Source organism: Ziziphus jujuba, chromosome 11, assembly GCF_031755915.1.
Source record: "Ziziphus jujuba cultivar Dongzao chromosome 11, ASM3175591v1".
Classification (NCBI taxonomy): domain Eukaryota; kingdom Viridiplantae; phylum Streptophyta; class Magnoliopsida; order Rosales; family Rhamnaceae; genus Ziziphus; species Ziziphus jujuba.
Window position 1 is genome coordinate 10,887,205 of NC_083389.1, and position 26,658 is coordinate 10,913,862.

The following is a 26,658-nucleotide window of genomic DNA, read 5'->3' on the forward strand; positions in this document are numbered from 1 at the left end:
AGTAAGAGAGAGAGAGAGAGAGAGAGAGAGAGAGAGAGAGGAAAGTTTTCTAAAACGACAGCTGAGTTTATATAATGAGAACAGAAAAGGACCTTCGTAAAGCTGCCCCAGAGCTCTGTACAAGTACATGTCCATCTCTCTATCTCTCTCTCTCTCTCACTCTGTTTCTCCCAATTTTGCTTTTGTGTTTTTGGTGGGTTTTTCCTCCATTATTTTTGACAGACGGACAGACTCTCAAAACAGTGTACCACACACTCCCACACTCACTCAGAGCCTCAGAGCTGGCATGGGCCAGAGTTAGGTGTCTCTGCTTTTCACTATCCCTCCCGCATTCACCATCATCTTCTCTCTCTCTCTCTCTCTCACACACACACACATCCTTTTTTTTTTTTTTTTGGTAGTTTTTAGTTTGCTCTTTTAGATCATTTTCATTCTGACCCCTGGAAACTTTCGTGAATGGGCTTTAGTGGTCACCCATATGGAAATGGGTTGTAGCTCTATGACTGAGTCAGGGGGCTCCTCTTCCTCCTCACCGCCGAACTCCTCAACTGAGTCACTCAATGGCTTGAAATTCGGACAGAAAATCTACTTTGAGGATGTGGGTCCTGGAACTCCATCCAAATCCGGTGCCGGGTCGTCTTCCTCTGGGCCTGGACCGTCCAAGAAGGTGAAGGCCGGAATTGTTCAGACGGGTCAGCCGCCGAGGTGTCAGGTTGAGGGGTGCAAGGTAGATCTAAGTGATGCAAAAGCTTATTATTGCAGACATAAGGTCTGCGGCATGCACTCCAAAACCCCTAAAGTCATCGTTGCTGGTCTGGAGCAGAGGTTTTGCCAACAGTGTAGCCGGTCAGTCAAGCTTTTTGCTTTTTATTTTTTTACGTTATTGTTTTACTCCTCCTCATTTTTAGGTTTCTAATTTTGTGCTAGTGTTTAAAACGTCTTACACTTGAAGCTTCTTCTTTTTTTTTCTTTTTTTTTTTTCTCACGTGAGAGGATTATGTCTCCAGAACTGGTATTGGCAGTGGTTTTCTTTCTCTTTTTTTTTTCCCCCCTTTTTTTGTTCTTCATTTTCTTTTGCTTTTTACTGTTGGTTTTATTCTGCCGTGTTTGTGTTTATAATTTTCAACTTTTACTAAATCGGTTTTTGTGTTAGTACTGAAGTTAGCTGCTTCTGATTTGGAGAGGGTGAAGGAGGGGTTTGGGGATGGATTATTTCTTCACCTAATTAGTTGCCTAGTCTGGTTTTTGTTTGGTTTATTTTAATGAGGTGTGGATTGGGTAATCTTGGTTGGATTTGGGTGGTTTTTGTTTTTGTTTGGATGTTTACTGCATGGTTTGATTCCGATAGGGTGTTTACAGGTTTTCGTTGTGCTTGGTAATTAAGTTTTGGGGGGAATAATGCTTGTGCCTTATTTTCTACAAGTTGTTGACTTTTAGTGAATTTAATTATTGTTGTAGGTGCCCTATTGGTTCTATTTATAGTTTGGTATGGGTCTAGTTTGTTTCTTTCTTGTTTAATTGTTTAGGTTTGGTTATTTATGGTTGTGTTGGTAGGATTGCATTAAAGATGGACTGTGTATGAATAGGTTTGTTTATTTATAATATTTAAGAACCTGTCCCTTGTTCCCTGTACTATATATATGCATGGTACAGACAATCTTCAAAAACACTTTAGGCAACATTAAGTGCCACCTTCTTTTTCTTATTGTTTACTTACATGGAAATATTAAAAACAAACACCCTGCTAGTGCATCAAAATGCCTAGCTTGAAGTTCAGGTTTTATGGCTTATTAACCATGCATCTTATGGTGTTTGAAGATAAATTTACCACTGGACGGGTACTGCTTAGAGGTTCCTTTGATTAAAATCATAATGGGTGGATGATTTTGGACATGTGATCTGAATACACAGCAATTTGCCTAAAGTTTTTTTATTTTATTTTTTTAATTATATATACTTGAGAAGATACAGATCATAAATGCCCAAAATCTTATTTGCATATGCATTGTCATAAAAAATGGTTTGCCCTAGATTTGGGGGTATATTTTTCTCTCTCATATTAACGTAAACAATTTGGTGCAATCAGGTTTAATATAACCAGAAATAGTTAATTTATATATATTAGCAATGAGTTTGGGTTATATATGTAAGTAATGTTAATCGAAGTTGATCTTTTGCATTTTCTCTGCATGTGTACTTTGCTATGCAGAATTGGTGGTGGGTGAAGGAAGAGATTTGCAAACCTGGGAATCACACAAATTGAAATGATCTTTTGGAGTTTCGATTTTTGCCATGCTTTGTCTGTCAAATTGAAGTGCAATTATGCTTTTTATGTGCTTGGATAGCAGTAATTTAAGGCAATAGTAAGCATTTTGTAAATCCAGAAAGTTAAGCATAAATTATTTAATTTTTTCTTGACAAGATTATTGCATAGCGTGTTTTGCCTCCTATAGTTGTACATGAGTTTTGAAATTACCCTGGATAATATCAAGCAAGACTATAATAAATTGAAAAGCAAGCATTATATTGAGGCCACTAGAAATAAAATGGAGATCAGTTACTCAGGCAAATGAGTGTGAATTTGCTCCATGCTTGATTGCATTAATTACTTTGGCATGTATGGCATTACAGCTTTACCTTCTTCCATCACTGTGACAGCACTATTTATACATATTGTACTATTTCTTTCATTCTCTTGAAGATTTAATATTATCCTTCTAAACTAATATGTATCTACTCATCATGGTGGTTGGTTAACGATAACTGTACCTCTGTTTATTCGTTTTCCGTAAGGATGCTTCTTAAGTTATGTTTGAAAGGTTTTTAGTCTATATTAAGTTTAGCTTTATCAGCAAATGGCTTAATTGTAATTGGGCTTTTGTTAAAATGCTGTTGGTGGTAGCATTAGGAAGGTTTCATGTCTGCATAGTGTAGAGACCTGTGTATGACTAACCACTGAAGTTCATCTAATTGAGAAATATATCACAAAGGCTTGCCCTAGTATTTGAAGAATGACAGTCAATATGACTAATCTAGTCAAACAACAAGCTTTGAAAGTTAAAGATTTTTGGGTTTTTTTATTCCTTTTCTTTTTAAGGAGGTTGGTAAAGCATGAATTCGAAGCATGCTGAGGTTTATTTGAAATACTGAGCTAGTGTTGTCACATTATGTAAAGGTACTATATCAGGTATGATGGAAAATATGGGGGTTTAAAAGGGAGTGGATTCAGCCATCTAATTGCTTTAGGAATTGGGTTGTGGACCGGCCTGTACACTGAGTCAGTGTCTGCGGAAGCATGGTTCTCTTGGGAGAGGAGTTACAGACATAAATAGCCCCTGGTTCTCACATGAAAGTTTGGGACCAGCTAGATGTCTTGGATTGGTGGGGGTTTAAAGGAGATTAGACACACCCAACTAATATCCTTATTTGGCTCTTAGAATGCTATGAATCTAATTCCTTGAGCAAGTAGAAAGCATGCCATCTTACATTCCTCTAGAAAATGCAAACCTAGAATTTCATTTAATTATTTTGTACGTTATTTATTGGATTGATTTTTTGTGCCAAATGAACTATATAATTACCAAGTTTATTAAGCTTATCAGCTTTCTTTCATTTGTTTTCCCCCCTGTGGCGTTTGCTCAGATTTCATCAGCTTCCAGAATTTGACCAAGGAAAACGTAGTTGCCGTAGGCGGCTGGCTGGTCATAATGAACGTCGGAGAAAGCCACCACCAGGGTCATTGTTGTCCACGCGCTATGGTCGACTTAGTACACCTATCTTTGGTCAGACATAACCTGATCATTAATTTAACATCATTTAGTAATTGGCTTTACATTATTGTCACAAAATAAAATAAAAATGTAGCTTTCAGTTTCATGCCATCTTACTGATAAAAATTTGATTAGAAAATTATGTACTACAGAAAACAGCAATAGAGTTGGAGTTGGAGGAGGCAGCTTTCTGATGGACTTCAGTGCATACCCTAGGCTTGCTGGGAGGGATGCATGGACACTTGCAAGGACATCTGAGCGGGTACCTGGAAATCAGAGCACCAATACTGCGGTAAAGTTGCTTCCAAATCTATGGCAAAGCAACTCTGAGAGTCCTCCATCTGACCTTTTCCTTCAAGGCTCAGCAGGTGGGAGCAGTTTCTCTGGTCAGGGGATTTCTCCTGGAGAATGCATCTCAGGAGTCACAGATTCAAGCTGTGCTCTCTCTCTTCTGTCAAACCAACCATGGGCCTCCCGGGACCGACCATCAGGTCTTGTGGTGCATTCCTCAGTGAATGCCGAAGGGGTGCCTGTGGTTCAACCAACAGCTCCTCACGGTGGGACTGTGAATCACTTCCTGACCACTTCTTGGGGCTTCAAGGACAATGTTACTAGCAGCAGTTCACAAGAGATCCTTCCAAATCTAGGCCTAGGTCAAATGTTGCAGCCTCTTACCATTCAGTTTTCTGGTGAGGTTGAGTTGTCTCAACAGAATAGGAGGCAGTTTATGGAGCTAGGACACTCCAGGGATTACGACTCGGCGGGTCAGAATATGCCCTGGTCACTTTGAAGTGTCCCCTCGGCCTCCTTACCGGTGTCCAACTCCTGTTCTTATATTGGCTCCGGTCACTTTGGTAACTCTGGCAAGTAAATGTTATGCCCTTTTGGTTGTCGGGATGAACTCAAACCTGACTGATGGGTTTGTGTTTGTTTTTGTAGAAACTGACAATCAAGATGCTAGCAGGCTTGACTTGCACTTTCCTTGTATTTTGGACTTCTAAGATGTGTTGTATGCGGGTAAAAACTGACAATCAAGATGTTAGCCTTGCTCTGCCTGACTAGCATTTTCCTTTTATTTTGGAATTGTAATAACCGGCAATCAAGATGTTAGACTAGGTCGGCCTTTCCAGCACGCTCTTTTTATTTTGGAATTATAAGACGATTGGTGCTGCTTTTAGCGGTCTTCTGCTTTTAGTAACATTCGAGTACCCATCTTTATTTCTTCCTAACCATTTTTTGTTTGGGTAGATATAATAATAAAAATAATATTGAGGGGTGTTATTCCTTCCAACTTTGATAAATATTTTTGGAAGAAGCACCGGCTGCTTGGTAGCTGCAACTGAATTTTTTGCAATACCGTTAAATAATAGTAGAAGAATAAATTAGACTATTAACATAATAATGCACACGCTCAAAAATAATAACTATAAACTGTTTCGATCGATATAAATAACAAATGACTAAAATATATTGCATACTTTCGTTATCTAATTCTTGTATAATCATATTAACTTATCAAAATTTCAAGAAACATCTTGGATATGATAGTCTTTCCCTTGTTATTGCAGCTGGTTAGATCTTGCTTGCTTAATAGATTACATGAAGTGGGATGCTTTCCCTTCCTCTTTGATAATTTAATTGCTCATAGCTGCAACAAAACGTACAGAAATAAAATTCTCAAATCAACATTGATTTAACTTGCTGATGAACATTCTCACATTCGAATACATGTATAACTCATGCTATCAAAATATTCTACACTTTGTGTAACTTGGTATATTATATGATTTATTCATCACGGGGCATATTATATGATTTATTCATCACGGGGCATTTTTGCTCATTTGATAGTTCATGGGATAGCCATTTTTGCTTACACACAGTCCCATGAAAATGAATCATGCAAAAATCTTCCCTTGCCTCTCCCTACTCATTTTGGGTTGAATAACCTTGTCATCTTCTTCTTGCTCATTTTTTTTTTTTTTTTTTTTTGCACCTAGAAACACATCATTGCAAATCATATGATCACCTGCTAGCAAGAATGAAAGAACAATGCAAAATCTTTCCCTCAGAAGCAAAGTCGTTCAATCTCCAAATATGGGCTGCATTACTTCGAAACGAGCTCCTTTCTTCAACAAAAGCCAAAGTTTTAGTGGTCATCTTCATCATTTCCGGGGCAGTTGGATAAGAGGGCCTCCATTGATTCATACTGAAACAAACAGCACAATTATAATGAGGCGATCAGAACTACTGTATTGTTGCCAATCACAGCTTAGTTTTCAGTTTGAGAAATATATATATATAAGATATTGGGCTTCATTTGAAATATTTACTTACCTGGCATCCACAGAAGAGGCAGTATCTAAATTCCTCTCTCAGTTTCATCAATATGTCCTGCAAATCCTGCATCCAGCCAAAAAAAACCAATCATAACCACACAATATTGTCAGTGAAAACCACCAATTACATCGTTAATACCTTTTAATTAACCACCAGAACTGTCAAGAAAACTAAAATTTAACTCCAAGTAGGTCAATAACTTCAATAAATTAGATACGTTTTATATGCCAATCACATAAAAGCCTTGGCAATGCAAACCAATAATGCCAAAATCTTTCATAAATATTTCTGACGTTTGAACAGAGAGAGACACAAAACTGGTTCTCAATGCCAACACCTCCAAATTCCATTATGCTTTTGGATAATAACTATAGAAACCCATAAATTTTTTATTTTTTTTTAAAATTAAAAAACAAAGAAAAGGAAAATCTAATAGCTGATGATGCTGATTATTCAACTATGAAATCTGTTGTATAAAAAAACTAGCAATATCTAAATCATAAACCCAACAATTCAGTTTGCATCAGAAACAAAAAAGATGAATCACTTTTAACACAATTTAGCCAAACCAGAGCTTGATCATATTTACATACCTCTTCTGTTATCTCTTCCTCTTCATCTTCTTCCTGTTCACCCCCTTCCTCCTCATCTTCATTCTTCTTTGGCTCCACAACTTCTTTGTTCTCCAACTGATCCAGAGCTGCCTTTGCCTTCTTATACTGAACTACAATTTTTTTACTCCGCCACTGTGATTTTTGCCTCGATCCAAACTCTTCCATTAGAGTCTCCTCATGTTTCCTCTTCGTATCAGCCCTAATTTCTTCTTTCTTCCTCTTCTCCTTATGTGGGTCCTCCCTCCCAATCCCCGCTCGCGACCGTCGAATCTCGAGCCCAACCGGCTCTGCCCTACCCGAGCCCTCTTTGCCTATGGCTGCACCTGGGGTGTACCCCATTTGCTTTAACAGTCTGAACCCAATGTTGGACTGTGGAATTGGAGCTTCTATATTAGCCAAGGTTTGCTCATCCTCTTCACGTTGTTTTTGTTCTCTTTCGAACTTGCGTTGTTCTTGCCAGTTTAGGGTTTTGGGTTTCTTCTTGGAGGATGGAACGGCAAGGGTTTTGTTATTGGACACCTAAAAAACCAACAACAATAGAAACAATCTTTATTTCGCAGAAAAAGTAGAAATAAAGCCAGAACGACATGAAAATGAGACCTCAAGACTGGTATTGGTGATTCTTTTATACAAAGTTCTCAAGCATGGGGCATTGAATTTACCTTTTTGGGTAAGGATTTTGGTGGGTCGGTGGCCTCCGGAGGGAGGAACTGAGAGAGGTCACCCATGTAATCTTCTTCTCCTCCATTGCTAGCCTGGTTCGTTGATTCCGCCATTGTTGACAGAGCTTGAGGGAAACCACACTAGCAATACATGACGGACATCACGGGCTGATATTGGGCTTTTTGTTGGGGTTATTTCAGCCCAAGTAAATGGGAATCTAGCGATCCATCTCACCACAAGGCCCAGATAAACCAGCCGATTGTGCTACAACCAATGATCTTCAAACACATTAGAAGAGATTCATTGTCTTACGATGAGGCCGAGACCACAAGATGATTAATAACTCTTGCCCGCTGCACGTGCCACTAACGAATAACGGTTTTTTGCTGACATGGAGTTCCGCCACTGAGCGATTCTTGTTTTTCAAATATCATCCACCGCCATGTCTCTCACTCTGCAAAAGACGCCTGTTGCACACATACCAAACCCTGTCATTTCTACAATCTCTCTCTCTCTCTCTCTCTTAGACAACAAGAATTGCTTCCTTCAATTTACGTACATAATCCAAACCCTAAGTTCTTGCTCAACTTTTCTCTGTGAGTGGTGCCGTTTGGTTTTGAAAGGTCTTCTAAGATAATCAGATTTATTTCTGAATTACAATCTCTCTTCTTTTTTTTTTTAATGATTATTTCCATCTCTGATTTCCTAGAATTGTGTTCTTGAATACTCTCTGTTCTGTATGCTTTCCAAGAAAATGAGCGAAAATGTGAGAAAATACCTTTTTCTTTTTGGTATTTATTTTCCCTCTGTTTCTTTCTTGATCGGGAATTCTATAGGGCGGCGGTCTTGTAATGCGCTGTTTGTTTGTGCGATCGTATTTCTTTTGATCTAACTGTTTATCAAATCTTTCTTTTGACCTTTCTAGGAAAGCGCAGAGAGTAGCTGACTAAGCTGCAATTTGATTCTCTAGAGAAATGGGACAACAATATCTGTATCTGTGGCGCACTGTAATTGTCTTCTCGGCAATTCTGACATCACAGGCTTGGGCGTATACAGATATGCTTGATGGTAATTCCGATTAATTTTTTGTTTTATTTATTTTCTTGCACTCTGCCGAGCACTCTTCGTTATCCTCTGTTTGGTTAACGAGAAAGTGGAAATGAAAATATTAAGAAAAAAGTTTAGAACTATAACGTTGTTTTTCCTTCGCGTTTGGAGCAAAAATTTTGAGTAAATGGCATAGTTTTAAGTTCTCGATGTTGTATTTTCTTAGAAACCAAACCGAAAGGTTAGAAATGATCTTTGGAGGGAGATTCGCTCTAATTTTGATGGGAAAATTCTTTTTTGGTCTTCTGTATACGATGGTTGTTTTCTCCAAACGACTGTCGCTTACGTATAACAAGGAAGTCGTTATTTCTTGCAAAGGGCAGAAGATTTTTTGATAAGACACGATTTATCGTTTCTATGACGACATAGAGAAGGGTATTTTTGCCAAAATTCCCTCTTTATTTTTGGTCATTGGTAAATAATTTCTTTTTAATAGAAACATTATAATTTTGCAAATATTGCATCATCTTCTTGTCATTAGTGTCCATAGGCAGTGTTAAATTCACAATCAGTAAATTCTTAATTTTGAAAGTTCAGAAATGGTTTGTTTACGCCACTACCCGGTGCTCTGTGCAGTCACAGCTCTTCAAGATCTGTACAGGACCTTGAAGCAGCCATCAGAGCTGAAGGGATGGAGACTGGAAGGTGGAGATCCTTGTGAGGAGTCATGGACGGGAGTGTCATGTTTTGGGTCCTCCGTTATATACCTGTAACGTGCATAACTCTGTCGCTCTGTTTTATGTTTTAACTTAAACTACTTCGCCAAAAGTCACCTTTCTAACCTGTTGCAGTAAACTACCTGGACTAAACCTCACTGGTTATCTTGGTGGCCTGCTCTACAATCTCCATAATTTGAAGCAATTGTAAGTGCTTCTGCTTTTTAACATCTATTTTAGTGTAACGTTGTTTGCTAATGTTTATTCTGGTTTCCTCTTTCAGGGACATTAGCTCCAATAATCTTCTGGGTCAAATTCCATATGGCTTACCCCCTAATGCCACTCATATGTAAACAGGATGCCTCTTCTGTTTAATTCCTTTCCCACGTCATGTGTTGAAGATTATATAATCTATTTCTATTTTTCATTTCTAATACCTGAACTTTTCATATTGCAGAAATTTGGCATGCAACTCTCTTACCCAAAATATTCCCCACTCTTTACCTATGATGAAAAAACTTCGACATTTGTGAGTTTTTTGTTCACTTGCTCCATTTATACCTATTTTGATCGAGTTTTACATGACGGTTCATTTATAATCTGTAATTGTTTTATTACAGGAATCTAAGCCACAATTTGTTATCTGGACCCATCGGCAATGTGTTTACTGGCTTATGGAATCTAAGACAGATGTATGCTCTTTTCCCAACCCAGTGGTTTTGTATTTTGTGTTAACTTTGAAGTTGGAAAAATATGAAGGCAGTTAACAATAACATTTTAAGTAAATGCAAACTAAATCTGCCACGAAGTATAGAGGTCAATAATAAAGGAACATCACTCAAATTTCAATAATTTTTCGGTTTGTGTAGCCTCCTTAGTTGGAGAAATCTACCAAATTAGTGTTATCCAAGTAATCAAATCAGACAGTATTGCATTCTGGAGACGAAATGTATTCATATACACAGTTGAAGCTACTACAAAGATGCGCAACAGGATTTCTCAATCACTGTGTTGTACAATTATATATACTCCATACTGGATTGAGTTTTTGCAGTTCTATTCTGTTTGAGATATAAAACTATAATACGAAAGTGTGAAGTCTTGAAGCTGAAAAATGACATGCATTTTAAATGTTTGACACTCATTTTATACAGGGACTTGTCATATAACAACTTCACTGGAGATCTACCAAGTTCATTTGGATCACTGACTAATCTTACTGGATTGTAAGTTTTATATTTTGATTGATGTCTTTCTGGCAAGTCATATATTATGCTGGATTCATTCGGGAGTTGGTTTATATCTGCAGATATTTACAGAATAACAAATTCACAGGATCGGTCATGTATCTGGCCGAGCTTCCACTGATTGACCTGTAGGTTTCTCCATAGTTTATTTTGCAACTTATGTCAAACTGTTCCTTTGATTTTTTTATTACACTATTCTGTTGACAGGAACATACAAGAAAATTATTTCAGTGGCATCATTCCAAAGCATTTTCAGTCAATACCAAATTTATGGTAAGTGAAATTTCTGTGCTAGTTACTCTACCTTAGCTTGCTTGAATTCTGGTTAAAATTATTTCGACAGTTGCATTGATTATTTTTCCATTCTTCACGTCTTACTAGGATTTGGGGAAATAAGTTCCACGTAGGGGATAACTCTCCACCATGGGATTTCCCTTTAGAGACGGTTCCCATTGAACAGAATATTAGTGCTCCCCCAACAACGCAGTCAAGTGCCATCGAGAACTATCCCTCCACCAAAGAAGGTGGGCACAAGAAAAAGATTGGCCCCGGAGGAATCGCTTTTATAGTTGGTGGAGGAACTCTAGTCGTATCATGTGCAGCGCTCTACTTAGCAATTCAGCTCAACCGATACCGTGCACAAAAGCTTCAAAACTTAGGTTGTGACAGCTCAACGCATTCTCTTACAATCACTACAGCAAAAGGTGACCTATTGTCTGAGTTTGCTCTGATCATGTAGTGTAATGTGCATATGTATTTACGTTACTCATATTTATGATATATAGAGAAGTAGAACCTTAATGATATTTTATAAAGAGTGATGAGTTAACATATCGATTTATGATTGGATAATTTCAAAAGTTAAGGAAGTTAAAACAATAATGATAACATCAAATGAGAACTGTCAAAAAGGTCTATATTACAAAAAACCTCAAAGATAAAGTTGTATATTATGATTTTAATTCATTTTTTAACTTTCTTTCTTCTCTCTTGTAGACAATTCTTCTGCTGCACCAGAAGAGAGCCCGCAAATGTTGAATCTCAGGTCACCCATATTAGGTCGAAGACGGATTCCCCTTGCTAACCATAGCAGAATTGAGAAAACGTCTAGGAGAAAAAGTTTCTCTAAGAATTTCAAATTCCCAGTGAGAGCAAAGCTATACACTGTAGCAGAGCTTCAATCAGCCACAAACAGTTTTAGTGAAACAAACCTTCTTGGTGAAGGATCTCTTGGTTCTGTTTATAAAGCTGAGTTTCCGGATGGACAAGTATAAACCTAAACTAACTAAATATATTTTACTGCAACTTATATTTTGTTTCGATATCATACAAGTCCTAAGAATTGTTTTGAATGGTTTATTCCAGATTTTGGCAGTGAAAAACATCAATATGGTATCATTGTCTTTTAATGAAGAAGAACAGTTCCTGGAAGTTGTTTGGGCCGCTTCACGTTTGAGACACCCCAACATTGTATCACTTGTCGGCTATTGTGTAGAGCATGGACAGCATCTTCTTGTATACGAGTGTGTCAGAAATTTGTCTCTTGATGATGCCCTCCATAGTGGAGCTTTCAAGCCCCTGTCCTGGGGCCTCCGTCTTCAGATAGCACTTGGTATTGCTCAGGCTTTGGAGTGAGTATCTCAAATTGTTATCAGAAGTAGTAATCCCTAATCCTATCTAAAGTTTTTCTTTTCTTATTTTAACTATTTGGCAAACGACGATTTCAGCTATTTGCACTCTGCTTTCTCGCCTCCTCTGGCTCATAGCAACCTGAAGGCTGCCAATATCTTACTTGATGAAGACCTTACACCTCGTATCTGTGACAGCGGGCTGGCTATTTTGAGGCCTCTTACAAGCAATAGAGTCAAACTTAAGGTAATACTTAAAGAACCTTTTTAGTTTTGCAGTTGAGAAAACAATGAGTATAAATGAATTTCACTTTTTGAGGCTTCTTACAAGCAAAACAGTCAAAATTAAGGTAAATAATTAAAGAACCTTTTCAGTTTTTGCACTTGAGAAAACAATGTAAAAATCAATGTCACTATTTGATGATGGAAAACAGGCTTCAGAAATTGCTATAGGTGACAGTGGCTACGTTGCACCTGAACATGGTCAACCAGGAGTTGATAACTCAAAAAGTGACACCTATACCTTTGGAGTGCTGCTTTTGGAGCTACTAACGGGAAGGAAACCCTTTGATAAGTACGATTTTGTCCCCTTAATTATTCTAATTATAATTGCAACAGCATCCTTCTGCGTCTTGGTTTATGATTCCAATTTGTTGTTTTGACACAGTTCAAGAGCAAGGGAAGAGCAGTCACTGGTGAAATGGGCTTCATCCAGGCTTCATGACAGTGAGAGCTTGGAACAGATGGTAGATCCAGGCATTAAAAAAACATTCTCCTTCAGAACTCTCTCCCGTTTTGCTGATATTGTCTCCCTCTGCATACAGGTATTAACGCACATACATTATGCTTTTAGGATCACATTGAAAGTGTAAATTGTAAAACTGTTAACTTATTGCCATAAAAATACTTTGTGAAGTAGTAACCTGAGAAGGAGTACCTTCACCTGTTAGCCTTTTATCATAATCATAAACCAATTTGAATTTGTTTTGTATTTGTATGACTGCAACTTGGACAGCCTGTGAAGGAATTCCGACCGCCGATGTCCGAAGTGGTGGAATCACTGAAATGTTTGTTAGAAAGGATCAACATGGGGAAAAGCAATGGACCAGATGGCGCTGAAGTTGATTCCGTTGACCAGCGATCTTTCCGTTCAACCAATTCCCGTTTCGTAGTTTCGCCTACATCGAGCCATTGGGCTGTATGATATAGCAACAGTACTCGCAACAATCACCTAGGTTGGCCTTTTGACTTGGTTTGTAATTCTAGTTTTGTTAGTAGATAAACACTGTAGCTACGAACCGGTCTTGATCCAAAATGCATGTGCACGGCCATTCTTTTCTTTGTAGTATTACCACTGTCCCTGGTTACATCCCGTTGTTGTATGCTGTTGTACGTAGATACGCACAAATTTTTTTTATTTTTTACTTTTTATTTTTGTCGTATTACTAAACGTACAACACTCCGCATGGTCCTTTTCTTCTTATTTCTTAATACGCCGCACAGAAAATTATGGGATGTATAACGCAGTTTACTTCTAAACACACCTCAAACTATTATCTTCGTATCTTCTTAATACACCCTGAAATTTTGTGGGAGGTGCATAGAGGTGTATTGAGCAGTCGTCTTTCTAGTTAGTTCCTCCTTGTTGGAAAAAAACAATTTAACAAATATACAAGGAAAGAAAGCAGAAGAGGAGTGCTTTAAATTTTATGAAATGCAACATATGTGCAAGCATTTAAAAAAAAAAAAAAAAATGAAAATGAAAACTTATAGCAGTAGGTTAGAGTTAGATATAATCTTTGATCAAATTTTCATGAACAAGTGAAGCATAGAAAGAGTGTGGTATTAAATCCAATTGTTGGTACATGAAATCTAAAAATCTCTAGACAATTACGGAAAAGAGACTTAAATCGTATTAGTTGGCAACTGCCTTGCCTAACCCTTCGAAGCTGTCATTATGTAAAGTTTTTAACTAAATCAATTGAATTTTTTACTTCAAGTTATGAAATTTTATTCATATTTAAATATTACAATGTTTTTAATTTAAAAAATAACTGTGTAATCAGTTGAAAGCAATTGAAAATTTGAAAATAGTTCCTCGTTCCTTTCTTGATGATCAATGTAATCCTTTTTGCAGTGCCAAAATTTACATGAGTTTTTGCACTAAGAATTAAAAAAAAAAAAAAAAACAAGAAAAAGATTCCAACGGTGGAAACTGACAAGCAGGTTTACCTAATATACCACTTAAAACCAGAGCTTATTTGTAGGAACATGTGCCTGATATCTAATTCAATAGAGACATAAACATTAGTTGTGTCACATGCAGTTGAAATGATAACCACGTGACATCTCATGTGACATGCAAACTTGGAGCAGGAAATTTGAAAGTCACAAGAAAAGCACAGTCTATGACCGCCACGAACAACTTAGCTATTAAATGCAAATTTATAAACAAGAAAAATAATTTTAAAAAAAAGAAAAAAATGAAGTTCTCAAACACTTAGGAATTACATACTTTGTAAGTACAAAAAGTTCTTTATATTATTGGCAATTAATTACATATGCTTTCTATGAAGAATGGAAGATAAAAAGAAAAAGAAAACAAGAAGTAGAACTTACAACAATATAAATGAATCTTTAAACCCACAAAAGCAAAATTCAAATCCTAGGAAGATGGATAAATCCAAAAGCTGCTAAAGCTGCAAAACCAGCAAAGTTTGAAGATCGAACCGAGTTTATAGTTGGTGATGAAGAAATTGGCATAGACCCAAATGGTGCAAGAGCAGAAAAAGGACCAGAAGCAACCAAATCGTCCGGATTTGGAGGACTAAGGTTGGAAGGAATAGTGGGTATAGAGGATCCAATTGGAGTTGGAAGCACAGCACCAGATTTAGGCAAAAGTGGAGAAATGTCAGGAGAGAGTTCTTGGTAAGCAGATGATGGAGTTGGTTGAGGATTTGAAGATAATGCTGATGCTGGTGAAGCAGAGATAGTGTTACTGGAAGAACTAGAAGCTTTAGGATTAGGCTGAGAAGAAGGTAAAGAAAGCAAAGGGGATGCTAAGAAGATCATGATGAGCAATAAGTGTAAACAAAAAGAGGCCATTTTTCTAATGATGAAAGTTAATCACTTAGTAAGAGAGTGATATATATTTTGTGAAAATGAAAGGATTTTTAGTTTTTTTGGCTAAGAAAAGAAAAAGAGGAAGTGGGGTTTTATGGAGGAGGAGCTTTTGGGTGGAAATGTTATGATTTGGTGCTTTTAAAGGGTTGTATGACTAGAAGTTTTAGGTAGGGTCCATCTGCCATATGGCTAGTAGAAAGTGGATGATGATGAGAAAATACAGGTTGGCAATGTTACGCAAAGAGACAAAGTTTGGGTAACAAATTGTTTGGTGAAAAAAAAAAAAAAAAAAAGGTTTATTTATTTTATTTTTTTATTTACCACCTTTTGGCCCGTGATCTTGGCTCTCCCTGATTTTCTGATAATCTGATGACCTAAGATCCCCAATCTTGTTAATTAGCTAGGATGTCAAATTACCACCTTTATTGCCTACTCAAGCAACTCGGTGAAATATACAACTTGGAAATCATGAGGCATTGGATCCTCTTAGAATAGTGTTGTTAGGTGGGAAAAAGTTTATGAATGGATTACAAGCATAAAAAAGGGTCTTTTGAATACTCTCATATTATTGCTTTCATTTCATTATTTTCAAAGATAATTTAGAAATTCCTGGAAATAAGCACCCCATGTAAAGAATGAAGCTTTCAAGGCCTTTTTTGTTTTTTTTTTTTGTTTTTTTGTTTTTTTTTTTAAAAAAAAAAAAAACAAAAGAAAGTAAATTCCCGATCTTGGCTTTGACAATGAGAGGCAGTCTAGCCAATAGAAAAGAACTACAATCAATTTTTAACTAAACAAAAAAAAAAACAAAAGAAAGTAAATTCCCGATCTTGGCTTTGACAATGAGAGGCAGTCTAGCCAATAGAAAAGAACTACAATCAATTTTTAACTAAACAGTAAGAAGTATATAAAAATATATATAAATATGTTATTTGCAATGTCCAAACGTTGTTGTCTCATGTTGCAAACATTTCTGGTCACATGGATTCTTGATTCTACTAAGTATAACCTTGACAACGACGAGAAAAAGGACGATGCTTCCCCGAAAATCATGGGTCCCTTATCTTTTTTAATTTCATCGTAAGAACATGGGACCATTCCAATGATCGGACATAGAATCCGGATGTCTCTACTCTCTAGTAGGTACGGCTATATATATATATTTGACAAACTATATAAATACATCTTGGCCCACCCCAAAAAAAAAAAAATATATATATATATATATATATATATATATATAATTTAAATAAGATTAAAAAATAGCAAAGTGTACGGCACGTTTTAATCGGAGGAGAAAAACAAAGATATGCTCGAATAATGTCAATTAAGATACAATGTATACATTGATTATACAATGACAGCCCAAAGAGAAGATGGATGAATGCTAATAATACTCCATGCAGAAAATTTTTAAGACACACACCTGGCGAATTATTGACCCCTTAGAGAGAATTCAGGAAGCAAGTCTTTCATGCCCTTCTCAAAAGTCAATTTCATTTGCTTGTTGCTTGCATGCAAAATATAAATAAGTGAATCCTGAAAACTAAAATTGCTTTTTGAAAACATACTAGAGAGGGAAAAAAGAAAAAAGAAAAAAAGAAACAAACATAAAACCTCTAGGATTTCAAATGCAACGGGGTAGGCGCTGTAACTTCACCTCAACTAGCGAAGCAGCATTGGCTAAACCAGATATGCCTGAACTTTTGAGCTCAGAGACAATTGCTTCAATCTTTGTAATCTCTGGTATGGATATCGACAATATCATTGCACGACACAGATATTGCTTACATGAATGGCCAATCGCATGTAGCATCCGCTGCACCACCAGAAAGTGAGAAATCCCCCTGTTCCATGACCCGATGATTGCACTGACCCTGTGAAGATTAGTAAGCAGACCAGTAGTAGCTTCCCTAGGAGCTGCCTTGAGCAGCAAGACAACACATTCAGAAGCCATATCTCCCACATTTGCTTCACGGGAAGCACTTAACTCTAGCAAGAAGCCAGCATTGCTGACGAAGTCCATAATATCTCTTAAATCTTGTTGCTGATCAACTGGTCCAATGACTTCAGAAGAACCATACATAAAAGAGCAGGTTCTTTTGTTTGTAGATGAAGCCTTTCCGACCGCTCACAGAACGTAGAAGAAAAGCCTTACACAGGCCATGGGTTGGTTCTAGGAAATCTTCCATATCCTTTGCATATACAAACTCCAGAAGATTTTCAATCCTTCCAACTGAGAAAGTAACTTGGATACCATCTCTGGAGCAGAGGCAAGACCTAGGCAAAGCTTAACGTAACTAACATATGCACTTGAGAGATCCCCAAGCAAAAACTCAAAGAATATCTAATATTTTTACGTAACTAAACTCAATCAGCATTACAAGAAGCTTCTGTGCATACATGGGGATAGGATCCTCATCTTCAATCAAGGAGGGGTAGAGGAGGAGGAAATATTTATTGGATATCGACTCCAAATCCTTTGAACTTCGCCCATCTTCACATTGTTCATTCAAAAAGACAATCATAACTTCAAACAAAATTTTCAGGCAATAAGGATGGCTTCACCATCCTTATTGCCCTTATATAGAACAGCCAAACTGGGGAGAATTTCATGGATAATTACGTCAGGCTTTCAAGGATTACAGTTGACTCCTCTGTGACAGATTCAAGTACCCTAAGAAGGGTTATTTGGAAGTCATCCCTGCCCTGTAAATCCATTAGATATTTATGCCAACATCAAATTCAATACTATACATATTCTTTCCATTTAAAATGTAGACAATAAATACTTAGCAACACTTGGCTCAGCTGCAGCCATCAACATCATCATCTTGCATTACTTGTATTGCCTTGATCTTACGGGTGTTGGAAGAGAAGAGGCACAGCCTCATGAAGTCCTCACCTGTTCTGAGTAGAAGGCTTTCAATCCAACACCCTCTTTTTCTACAAATTCCTCTTGAAACTACTGGTGGCGTTCATAGACTCATAGGTAGCCTTGTCCATATCATATACTTTCAGAGATATATAAATCCCGTTTTGAAAAGAAAACAAAAATCAATAAGGAAATACTACTGCTCTTTGTGTGAATGCCCAAACCAAATCTGAAACATTTGTGTAGACACCAATATATAATGCTCATCTTATGTTGTTCTCATTTTCTAAGTTTTATGATTACTTTACATTCCACATTCTAAAAGTACCATGGAATATGTGTTGGAGATGTGACTTAGCGTAAGAAGCTTGTAAACCTCAGGCTAACACTACAAAGCCAAAGGGTGTGTTTTTGATATGTTTTATCCGGCTTAACGCATGAAGTGTTCATATATGGTTAAAAGTAGTTAAAAGAAAGCACGAAAAAGCGAGACCACATGGTGAATTATCAAAGCTAGAATTACAACATGTCTAGCCATGGTGAAACTACTCCAAGATGATTTAAGGGTTGCTTCATTGTTAAGCAATGTTAAGAAAGTAATGTTTAAGCCTTGGTATCAGTTCTTCCAGGATGATAGACATCAAAGTTCATGCTAGTTTCTCCACCATTTTGTGTAAAACGAAAATTGTTTTAGAGTTTGGTAAAGCCTTGCCTTACGTGTGAACCCTTTCTATTTCTTCTTTTGAACCAACTTTGCTTTCTTCACATATGAACCATGTTATTGTTGATGGTCTTTTTTTGACATACTGAAGCTGACATGGTCCAGAGCAAAGCCACTGGAATATTCCTTCGATTTCCTACCCCAACTGCCCAAACCACATAATTATCAGCTTAAAATTTTAATTGTGCGGTGGTGGGAATGTAAAATAGTTATGGTAATAAAAAATTTGAAGCTGAAGAAAGTTGAGATTTGGTTTTGAATAACTCTAACATATGTACAGCATAGAAAGAACACATAAGGAACCATATAGAAAGCTTCCAACCTAAAACTTGAATTAAAGTAATAATTTTTTTCCGTTTGGTATTTTAGTAAGTACAGTAATAATTATGGTTACACTGCTCAAGACATGAAACTTAGAAGTAGAACCAATGTAATGAGAAAGGGTAGTTAAGTGTTCACACTGTAAAAAAACTAATCATCTTGATTTTATGGCAGCATCCTGTATTCAAATTCATATTTTCATTATTTTTCCAGAAAATTACAAACGTAAGACCAAAGTTCACTTAGATTACTGACAAAACTTATAGTAAACACATACAGCACATGAATACAAAGCACTTATGAAAAGTTACCTTCAAGTTCATTTAATCGATGCTGAATGTGGATTTGATAACGATGGTCCCTTGATTTCTCAATCCAAAGCCAGACACACAGTTTGGCCGCTGCTTCAGCAATGCATCTTCAAGTTCTGTTAATAAATATTCTTCAGAAATATTTCCATTATCATCCTCTCGTGAATATTGAAACAAATATTAGAATTGCTACATTAGAAAAGACAAACTTGGTAATAAAAGAAACCTTTACACATCATGGCTTTCAATTAAAACATTTTAACAATTTTTCAGAAAAGAAAAATAAAATCTACCAAATTACTACAGAAAAATCCAAACATCTCCAATCACAAATCAAACTTAATCTGAATAATATAGCAGCTTAAAATTATTACGTCAGCAGTATACAACTACAGAATGACAAATTAGAAACAAGTGAAAATTATATACAAAAATCTGAAGCACTTGAAGTTGGATGAAGATAACCTATTGCTATATTTTCAAAAACAAAAATAGAACAGCCAATCCAATCCAAAACAAAGATTACAACTGGCATAAAAATAACAAAAAGAAACCATCAAACCCACAGAAACCCATCAACGAAATTCCCCATCCATTTCCTTATAAATAATTGCCGGAGAAAACGATGAACAAAAAGTTGCATTTCCCAACTCCACAAAAAACCAAAAACACCAATTTCAAGCAAACAAAAAACATCCAAGTTTGCAAGAACCCATGGACTAAAATTCAACCCTGCCCCCACAAACCACCTCAAATTCCCAAGCCCCCAAACCCAAAATACAAAAACACATCATCCAAACCATTCTTATCAGATCCATTGGCGTCCCCACCATGAAAGGGGTCGTTAATGCCATCATCTCCGCTGTAATAGATAGAAGAAGCGGTGTCGACAAGGCCGGGAGGGAGAAGTTTCGTCCTCATATCAGCAAAAACAGTTGAACAAGCCGTTTCTTTAAGGACCTTATCCTCTTAACTAGCTTTCTCAGCTCCTTTTGTATCCTCGTTAGATGCGTTCTCATCCTCTAAAGACCTTCTCCAACAGGCACCCTATCTCCAGTAATTTTCTCCACTTTTGAACATCCTCAAGAAGTTTCATCTTTATGTCAACAAAAACAGTCATATAAGAAACAAATTCTTCTCAAAAAGTTTTGTCCTCAGAAAAACAAGAATAACTTGTTTCTTACATGACTATTATTGCTGATATGAAGACGAAACTTCTTTAAAATGTTTACAGATGAGAAAATTACTAAGAAATAGAGTGCTTGCTTGGAAGCTCTTTATAAGAACTTCCAAAAGGATAAAGCTGTTCAAAAGGATGAGGATTTAAAGATAGCTGAGGAAACTATTCAGAAAGAGGACCGAAATGAAGAGGCAACTAAGCAGCGGCGAGTTTATGAGCAGGTTCTGAAGCTCTGAGTGAGTGGGTTTGAATTTCCTTCTTCTGTATTCTACATAATTCCAGAAACTACTTCTAAGAAATGATATGACTCATAGCTGATCTTAGAGAGTAAAGTTTGTAAAGAAATCTGTTGACATGTGCATAGAAGGATGATCGATATTGCTTCTCTAAAGCGAGGATGTTCTTTCTGGTATGTCAAATTGTCTCTGTTTTGCCCTCATTTTGGTGGCCTCTACCTTGGGCTAGAAACTTCACTACGAAAAGGGTAATGTTGAAGTTGACTACACTTTGACATGTGTAAGGGAGGATGACATGTGCATAGAAGGATAATTGATTATTATTATTATTATTTTTTTTGGGGTAAACTAGAAAGATGATTGATATTGGTTAGTATTAATGTTCTTTTTTATAATAATAAAGATAATAAGATTTGTTATTCATATGAATGAATTATTGTCTCATGAACTGAATATCTGGCCTTTATATTTACCATAAAAAGAAGAAGAAGAATGTCTAGAAAATAAATAATAAGTCTAATGAGAAAGAAAAAAATGATAGTATTTAGAATCTATTTTAAAAAATAGAAAAAATATATATCACACGTGCAAAATTTGATAAATACCACATGAATATTCTACTGTAGTGGATAGTCAAGTATCAATGCATGAAATTTTGATAAATTTGAAAGAAATTGTACTTATAAGTAATTTATGTAAGTAATTTATGAAACTAGTGATGTCTATTTGTATCAAAAGTTTCTATATGTAACATCTCAGGGCCCAGTTTGTTTCGGGAAGTATCAAAATGTTAAAACAAACTACTTTTTAAAAATTAATTTATTAAAAATTAATTTTTTAAAATTTAATTTTCTGTGAGTTATTTTTCAAAGTATTTGATTTATACAAAAATATTTAAAATTTACAAATAATTAATTAATTTATATTTTAAAATTTAAAGACAAAAATATTTTTTAACAAAATACGTAAAACTCATTTTCAGAAAATTTTTAAATGATGTTTCTTTTATAATATTTATTTTTCACTGTATTTTTCGACCTTGTAAGATTTAGTTTCATTTCCAAGTTCAAAATTTCATCTTTTTAAAGCCATTCAAGCACAGAAAAATTTCATCTTCTAATAAATTTCAAAATTTTAATTCCTAATCGGATCTAAAAATTTCAAATTTTCATTAATTTTGATACTTTCCACATGGACATTATCAATAATTATTGTTTGGATATTTAACAATAAAAAAAAATAAAGGAAACAAAAAATAAATTGTTTACAAAATTATCCTCAGTAAACATTTATATCAGACCAATTATTAAAGTTTTTTTTTTTTTTCTTTTCCTTCTTTTGGTCTCAATTTTTTACAAAAAAAAATTGTTAAAATAAAAATACCAATTCCCTTATTTTCCTTTCTATATTTTTTCTTTCTACTTTATTTTATCTGTCTCGATAAATAATTTAAATATTATCCTTTTATTCCCTTTTTTTTTTTTTGGTTAATCTGAACAGTAATGATAAGCTACAAAATTGAATTCTTTGACAGGTATAAAATGGGATAAAACATTATATTAAAACCATCCCGAACCCTAACTCAATTTTTTTAATAAATAATCTTAATCGGTTTATGAATATAATAAGATAGAGTTTAAGTTTGATTAGGCAATTGCCAAGCTTAGTCACCCTTTAGATATCGAATTTCATTTGTTTGATGCTTCCTCCAAAAAGTAATCTTAACTCATTTGTTTGATTTTTCATCTATGGAATTCAAATTCAAATTCAAATGTATTATTTGATTCTTTGCAAATGATTAATTTTCTCATAGTAAATCCTTATAATATAATTTTATGTTATTATTATTATTATTATTTATTCTATAAACACAATTTCACCTTATAAAGTAATTTATTGATGGAATTTAAACTTAAATTCAAATGTATTTATAAATTTAATTCAAATTCAAAATGTGTTTATATAATATCTTTTTATTTATGAAATTCAAATTCAAATGTATTATTTGATTCTTTACAAATAATTAATTTTTCTATATTAAATCATTATAAGATAATATAATTATTATTATTATAACTTAATTAACAATAATTTGGATTTAAAAAGAGGTGTATATATATATATATATATAGTTTTACTACTATATGTGTCGACTTATATATTATGATACATATTATCATCAAATTTTATATAATTTATAAAAGATTTTATATACTTTATGTAAAGACCCGTACCAAAATACCTCGTTGCATAAGGTTGATCAGGTTTGACTAAGTAGACTATATGTGGGTCTTAGATTGACTTTTTCTATGGTCAAAATTTTTGTTTGATTGAAGTTTCATGGTGTAGAGCTCATCAATACGAGTTCATAGGTTGTCAACATATCAAATTTTAAGTTACAGATAAAAAGTCATAGGTCTGAGAAGTTTTAAGTGTCAATGTCCAAACCAATTCCAAATTTTTATCTGTTAGTAGTCCAAGGCTCTGTATAAGCCTTGGGAAGCATGTTAAACAGGAGATAAATGCTTAAATATCCATTTTGTCCCCCAAACCTTGAAAAATTCTTTTCCAGACTCGTGAATCCGAACTGGATCGTTTTGAATCAGTTTACCATCCAACTGGGTCATTGCTATTTTTGCCCATTCCGGCCATCAACCTCTTACACATGCCACACCAGAGGGAAGCCCATACGACGGCAAGCTTGGCCATGAAATTTCACTGTGAATGGCAGGTCGACGCGCCCAAATCAAGTCGGCAAATTTGACGGCGGTTGGTGCAGTGGGTCGCCAAATTTTTGTGTTTTCTGGCCGTTTCAGGCCGACCCATACACCCTTCTCCCAATTTTCAAACCCTTTGAACTTATTTTCATGCTCTATTTGCCCAAATTTCTCACTGTTTGAGAGATACATCAATGGGGAGTTAAGCGAGATTTCCATCGAGTTTTCCGGCCACCAGAGACACTTTTGGACTGAGGTGAGAGCACCATTGTGTATTTTATCTCTTGGACTTTCCGTTGATATAAAATTGTTGAATTTTGAATATCGTTTGATAAAATTTTCATTTTTGGATCAATTAGTTAAATACCAGATAAATTTAGACTGGATTTGAATGAGATTTATCAAATTGGACAAACTTGAAGTTGGATTAGTAAAATTAGATATTATTAGGATCCATTAGAAGGTTCAATTTCGAAAAATTAGCCTTTGGATGAAAAGCCCCAATTTTGAATACCGGATCCTAAGGGTACGCAGTATAATTGGACAGGTTTGATGTCCAATTTATGTAATTTTATAGCTATACAAATTATTATAAGACATTTAGTGTACACAAATGTTTTTGGTTTAGTTGTTGGAGCTTGAAAAATATTTTTACTATGTTATAGGCATTTGTGTTGAGCATTGAGGTGATGGAAAGCAAGAGTGAGCACCTGCTGTACAATGAGTGGTTATATTTTTTTTAAAAAATGTTTTTGGCGTGTAGTATAATATATATGGTTTGATTATTTTACGTATATATCATTTGATTTAAACGATTACTTTATGCATATATGAATATCAACATTTAGATATAAATGTTATTATTTTATGTGAATTTTTGTGACAGCCTAGACCACCCGCATGAGATATTGTTCGCTTTGGGTCCAGCCCGTACGGTTTTATCAAAACGCATCTTAATGGTTAGGGGTTCTACCCCTCACCTGCCAGTCCCACTGGCTTGGCCCTTTCAGGCCCAATCAGGATATTGTCCGTTTTGGAAGTTAGGTGGTGAGCCCAATCCTACCCCTCACGGTTTTACTTCCCTCATGGGAACACGTCCCAAAGGAAATGTATCCATACCCATTTATAAGGAGTGCTTTGTTCTCTTTTCCAACCGATGTGTGATTTCACAATTTTGATAAGATTTTAGATGGTTTTTAACTCTGATGAGTTCATAGTGAACTTGTGGATCATGTTATTTAAAATATATTAATATTTGAATTGAGATTTTAAATCATTTTGGAGAATGATTGATTTGAGAAAGCCGTCTCTATCTTTCTTTATGCATCTTTAAATTTATGAACTTATTTATTATTTATTTATATCTTTAAGCTTTGAAAATACTCTTAAAATGATCTGATCTAAATATTAAACACAGCAGAGACCATATTATATATATATATACAGTTATGATCTGTAGTATGATAGAATGATTATGGACCTTAATTGTGGACTTTATGCTATTGTGGTTTTTTAGATATATATATATATATATATATATATATATATATATATATATATATATATATATATATATATATATATATATATATAGTGAGATATTATTGTTATACTTTATTCTTTCATTCCACATCCTCAATATATAATATTTAACTAATGAACTGTTCACTTCACATCCATAGTAATTATATTTATAATAATAATATAATAAATATATAATTATTTATCATTAATAAATAATGATATATATATTTATTATCATTTTTTAATAATAAATTTTATATATTTTTAGATACATTTATAAAAAATAAAAAATTTTATTTTTATAATTATTCGGTGGTCAAGAAGGTGAAATTGGCAGTAATGGAGTTTGGTCATTATGCACTCCAATGGTGGACCAATAAGCAAAACACCTGAAGGAGAGTTGGCGACGACTTGATCAGTACATGGCAACAAATGAAAGGAGCCATGAGGAAGCGGTTCATACTATCACATTATCATAGGTTGCTGCATCAAAGGCTTCAATCCCTATTTTAAGGAAGTAGCTCCGTGGAGGATTATTACAAGAAGATGGAGATGCTTATGATGAGGTTAAACATGAATGAGGATAAAGAAGCAACCATGGAAAGATTCCTTGGAGGTTCGAATCGTGAGATAGCCAACCAACTAGAATTGCAACAACATGTGGAATTGGAGGAAATGTTGCATGTGGCTATTAAATTGGAGCATCAATTCAAAAGGAGGGGTATAGGCTCATGGTTTGGAGGAGTGTCCAACAGCAGAAGATCAATTACAAGTGGCTAGAGAAACAATCCTACCTATGAAAGCAAGCCAAAGCTGAAGGTGGGAGAAGAAAGCACCAATCGACCAAGAAAGGAGCTTAAAGCCGAATTTGTCCAAACACATAAAAATAAGGTAAAATCTGATCCTTAACCTTCAAGATCAAGAGAAATTATCTGTTTTAAGTGCCAGGGATGAGGACACATTGCTAGCCAATACCCAAATAGAAGAATCATGGTGTTAAAAGGCAATGGTGAGCTAGAGTTGGAAAGTGAAGAAAGTGAGTGTGAAACCGAGCAAGAGGAGGAGGAGGAAGAGCTTGAAGGTGAGGCTGAAACTTTAAATGCTTCCCATGCTGAATTAAGCTTGGTTTCTAGGAGAGTGCTAGCCGCATACAACGATCAGTATGAAATTCAAAGAGAGAACATCTTCCACACTCGATGTGAGATCCAAGGTAAGATTTGTAGCATGATTATTGATAGTGGAAGTTGTGCTAATGTAATTAGTAACATTGTGGTTGATAAATTAGGCGTAACAACTATTAAACATCCAGAATCATATAGATTACAATGGTTAAATGATAGTGGTGAGATGAAAGTAAATAAACAAGCCAAAATAAAATTAAGCATTGATAAATATGTGGATGTGGTTTTGTGTGATGTTGTGCCTATGCATACGGGACATATTTTACTTGGTAGGCCTTGGCAATTTGATAGAGATGCTATTCATTATGGTAGAAAGAATAATATTGTTTTTAGATTTAAAAGTAAAAAGGTCAAGCTGGAGGCATTAACTCCTAAAGAGGTGTACAAAGATCAAATTCAAATACAACAAAGGAGGATGGCCGAACAACTCAAGGAAAGGACTAGTAT

General features: G+C 35.3%; 4 protein-coding genes and 1 long non-coding RNA gene across 11 annotated transcripts; 2 read left to right on the top strand and 3 right to left on the bottom strand.

The window, feature by feature from the left end:
- The first annotated feature begins 97 nt into the window (after window positions 1–97).
- LOC107432336 (squamosa promoter-binding-like protein 9) lies at window positions 98–4,999 on the top strand. 2 transcript variants are annotated; one of them, XM_016043456.4, is made up of 4 exons: window positions 98–301; window positions 468–846; window positions 3,643–3,782; window positions 3,923–4,999. In XM_016043456.4, exons 2-4 carry the CDS (start codon window positions 479–481, stop codon window positions 4,558–4,560), a joined length of 1,146 nt encoding a protein of 381 aa, XP_015898942.1. In that variant the 5' UTR covers window positions 98–301; window positions 468–478; the 3' UTR covers window positions 4,561–4,999. The 2 variants fall into 2 exon arrangements, with proteins under 2 accessions (XP_015898942.1, XP_015898941.2); XM_016043455.4 differs by having other exon boundaries at window positions 98–296.
- Window positions 5,000–5,431: 432 nt separating this feature from the next.
- On the bottom strand, window positions 5,432–7,518 carry LOC107432343 (uncharacterized). Its single transcript, XM_016043464.4, has 4 exons — window positions 7,387–7,518; window positions 6,704–7,243; window positions 6,108–6,173; window positions 5,432–5,979 (listed from the first exon to the last, which is right to left on the bottom strand). The coding sequence occupies exons 1-4, from the start codon at window positions 7,498–7,500 to the stop codon at window positions 5,920–5,922; spliced, it is 780 nt and encodes a 259-aa protein (XP_015898950.1). The 5' UTR covers window positions 7,501–7,518; the 3' UTR covers window positions 5,432–5,919.
- Window positions 7,519–7,809: 291 nt separating this feature from the next.
- LOC107432345 (protein STRUBBELIG-RECEPTOR FAMILY 2) lies at window positions 7,810–13,449 on the top strand. 4 transcript variants are annotated; one of them, XM_025079683.3, is made up of 17 exons: window positions 7,810–7,942; window positions 8,313–8,455; window positions 9,071–9,203; window positions 9,286–9,357; window positions 9,434–9,499; window positions 9,608–9,679; window positions 9,771–9,842; window positions 10,305–10,376; window positions 10,460–10,525; window positions 10,605–10,670; window positions 10,779–11,101; window positions 11,394–11,665; window positions 11,763–12,028; window positions 12,125–12,272; window positions 12,460–12,599; window positions 12,693–12,849; window positions 13,041–13,449. In XM_025079683.3, exons 2-17 carry the CDS (start codon window positions 8,362–8,364, stop codon window positions 13,227–13,229), a joined length of 2,208 nt encoding a protein of 735 aa, XP_024935451.2. In that variant the 5' UTR covers window positions 7,810–7,942; window positions 8,313–8,361; the 3' UTR covers window positions 13,230–13,449. The 4 variants fall into 4 exon arrangements, with proteins under 4 accessions (XP_024935451.2, XP_024935450.2, XP_015898953.2 ...); XM_025079682.3 differs by having other exon boundaries at window positions 7,850–7,983; XM_016043467.4 differs by having other exon boundaries at window positions 7,870–8,010.
- Window positions 13,450–14,506: 1,057 nt separating this feature from the next.
- LOC107432328 (classical arabinogalactan protein 26) lies at window positions 14,507–15,243 on the bottom strand. Its single transcript, XM_016043442.4, has one exon. The coding sequence runs from the start codon at window positions 15,128–15,130 to the stop codon at window positions 14,684–14,686; it is 447 nt and encodes a 148-aa protein (XP_015898928.1). The 5' UTR covers window positions 15,131–15,243; the 3' UTR covers window positions 14,507–14,683.
- Window positions 15,244–16,427: 1,184 nt separating this feature from the next.
- Window positions 16,428–21,198, bottom strand: LOC112488896 (uncharacterized). Of its 3 annotated transcripts, none has more exons than XR_007238444.2 (3): window positions 19,374–21,120; window positions 17,938–18,886; window positions 16,428–17,854 (listed from the first exon to the last, which is right to left on the bottom strand). It is a non-coding gene; the product is annotated as an uncharacterized LOC112488896 (long non-coding RNA). The 3 variants fall into 3 exon arrangements; XR_003053152.3 differs by having other exon boundaries at window positions 16,428–18,886; window positions 19,374–19,489; window positions 20,204–21,109; XR_007238443.2 differs by having other exon boundaries at window positions 16,428–18,886; window positions 19,374–21,198.
- Window positions 21,199–26,658: the final 5,460 nt, after the last annotated feature.

Excerpts from the sequence above, each read along its gene's own strand:
- LOC107432336 (XM_016043455.4), top strand. The coding sequence starts at position 128 with ATGTCCATCTCTCTATCTCTCTCTCTCTCTCACTCTGTTTCTCCCAAT. Across the intron at positions 297-467 it reads CAGAGCTGGCATGGGCCAGA|TGGTCACCCATATGGAAATG; the intron begins GTTAGGTGTCTC and ends AATGGGCTTTAG. Across the intron at positions 847-3,642 it reads TTTTGCCAACAGTGTAGCCG|ATTTCATCAGCTTCCAGAAT; the intron begins GTCAGTCAAGCT and ends GCGTTTGCTCAG.
- LOC107432343 (XM_016043464.4), bottom strand. The coding sequence starts at position 7,500 with ATGGCGGAATCAACGAACCAGGCTAGCAATGGAGGAGAAGAAGATTAC. Across the intron at positions 7,244-7,386 it reads CAAAATCCTTACCCAAAAAG|GTGTCCAATAACAAAACCCT; the intron begins GTAAATTCAATG and ends TTGGTTTTTTAG. Across the intron at positions 6,174-6,703 it reads AGGAAGAGATAACAGAAGAG|GATTTGCAGGACATATTGAT; the intron begins GTATGTAAATAT and ends GGCTGGATGCAG.
- LOC107432328 (XM_016043442.4), bottom strand. The coding sequence starts at position 15,130 with ATGGCCTCTTTTTGTTTACACTTATTGCTCATCATGATCTTCTTAGCA.
- LOC107432345 (XM_025079683.3), top strand. The coding sequence starts at position 8,362 with ATGGGACAACAATATCTGTATCTGTGGCGCACTGTAATTGTCTTCTCG. Across the intron at positions 9,500-9,607 it reads CCCCCTAATGCCACTCATAT|AAATTTGGCATGCAACTCTC; the intron begins GTAAACAGGATG and ends TTCATATTGCAG. Across the intron at positions 12,273-12,459 it reads GCAATAGAGTCAAACTTAAG|GCTTCAGAAATTGCTATAGG; the intron begins GTAATACTTAAA and ends GATGGAAAACAG.